Source organism: Leopardus geoffroyi, chromosome B3, assembly GCF_018350155.1.
Source record: "Leopardus geoffroyi isolate Oge1 chromosome B3, O.geoffroyi_Oge1_pat1.0, whole genome shotgun sequence".
NCBI classification, from domain to species: Eukaryota; Metazoa; Chordata; class Mammalia; order Carnivora; family Felidae; genus Leopardus; species Leopardus geoffroyi.
In genome coordinates this window covers 73,094,285-73,096,327 of record NC_059337.1, presented here as the reverse complement: position 1 = coordinate 73,096,327, position 2,043 = coordinate 73,094,285, and the positions used below count along the sequence as shown (strand labels likewise).

At 41.4% G+C, this 2,043-nt stretch overlaps 1 gene segment (V, D, J or C); it reads right to left on the bottom strand.

Moving 5' to 3' along the window:
* Positions 1–237: 237 nt before the first annotated feature.
* On the bottom strand, positions 238–962 carry LOC123583703. The segment is given in 2 exon segments: positions 238–602; positions 797–962. Coding segments are annotated over 2 exon segments (417 nt in total).
* Between the last annotated feature and the right edge of the window lie 1,081 nt (positions 963–2,043).

Below are 2,043 nucleotides of genomic sequence, written 5' to 3'. Positions count from 1 at the left end.
AGTAACTTAGCCAAGATCATCCCAGTGAGTTAAGTGGCAGAATCAGTATTTTTGTACCTTGGCTATTTAGCTCCAGAGTCTGTATATTCTACTTCCAATATAATAGATCACGTGTCGTTTTGGTTAAAATACTTGGTGATGATGCTTTACATTTTAGAGGTGGTTTAGAAAATATTTCATTTAAAAAAAAACTTAAAAAAACTGACATCATCTGCCCAAGGAGAGAGACAGACACGTTTAGAAAGACAAGAATGAGGGGAAATGATGCCTTTGAGCTTCAGAGTTTGGGTACAGGCTCCAGATGACGGTGGAGCACTGTGTCTCCACAGCACAGAGGTAGATGGCAGAGTCTCTGGGCTGGGAGGCTGTGATGTACAGAGAGCTGTGAAGTTCCTCTGTGTTTATTGTGGCTCTTATTCTTCCTTTCTTCTTCATCTCGAGGCTCAGTATAAACAAGGAGACAATACCTCCTCCAGGATTCTGTTGCAACCAGTGCAAAGCGGTCATTCCTACTGAGAAACTGCAGTTGATTGTGACAAAATTGCCTTCCTGGGCAGTCAGGGACTGGGGACTCTGTTCCACTCCATTTTTGCCACTTGCCCCTATTCTCAAAGACATGGTCAAACACAGAATATTACTATTATTGTAACATTTCTCCAAAACGTTTTCCTTTATACATTTCCCAGAGGGTCCTCTGGGTTAGCCACTCAGAGTCCCCTTATCTCCCCTCCTCAGAATCTTTAAAAGATATCCACTTAGGCTTCCTCTTCCCATATGCCCAAACTCCCCAACTTACAGATGAACTGAAACCACAGAGTAGCCAACAAAACTTGCTGGGTCTTCACCATTATTACAGCAGCTAAGGCTCACACGGTCTCTGTTATAGGATTTGGAATATATGTTAGTTGGTCAAAGGAATCTTTTATTATTATGACTTCTGCACAGTTACTTTAGAAATCAAATGGGATCCCCAGCCCATCAGAGACAGCACAAATGTACATATTTGCACTATTTATAGGGCTACCCGTACAATGAGCCGTTCACGATCTTTAAAATGCCCACATTGCCACCTAGTGGCTAGATGCACAGTCATTTGTTATGTAGGTCAAGTACTCTGAAAAAAACCAAGACAAATCTAGAACCAAAGTTAGCCTCCCCCAGCTGGGAGTCCCGGGGTGGGGGTGGGACTGGGGCTGGAGCTGTGGGGGGTGGGGAGGGGTAAGGTGGGGAAGAAAAGTCTGATGAATCTTTGGCTTCAGTTGGCAGTTCCAGATCAAGTAGAGTAGATGACAACCTGTCTGTGCCACTTTATACCTTCCTAAAAAACCCAAGGACTATTCTGTTCTGTTTTTTAAAGGCATTTCTTATAAATATCTCTGATTTCTTCACGTGACAGCCCTGTTTCTCCGTGTCATATGATTTCAGTCTCCTTTCCTAGTCTTAATCTTTCATTTTTGTCCATCAGTCTCCTTTCCTAGTCTTAATCTTTCATTTTTGTCCATGAGTGACCAAATATGTTTCAAATGTTATCCTGCCACAGTATCATTTTATTCATCTGGTTTCCATTCATCTATGATTGTTCCCTTGATTGTTTCAGTAGTTTTATCACTCTGTTGAATTATTTTGAGCTTGAAGTCATTTTTTAATTTGGGGACTCCTTGCTAGCCCCTCCATCAGAGGTGCTCCTTAAGGAACATATCTAGAGGTCATATTTGTATTAAGTGACCTTTCCCTGGCTGTAGCTTATTGGATCTGGGTAAACACTGGGGTTATGAATTTGGACTATGGGTATACAAACGGTTGTTAGATAGTGTTAGTCACTAGAGCTATAAAACCCCATGGAGTTTGAGCCAATCATCCCTTGGCAAAGCTGGGTATGTTCAAACTCAGGTTATTGTGGAATAGAAACTAACAGGCTTACCATGGAATCTAGTCTCCTAAGAGGAGAGCTGATTATATATTCAGAGAAAAGTAGATTCAGAAAGAATAAGCAATTGATGATATCCTTCTTGTGAGGCTCAGCTGTATTTTTCACAAATAGAT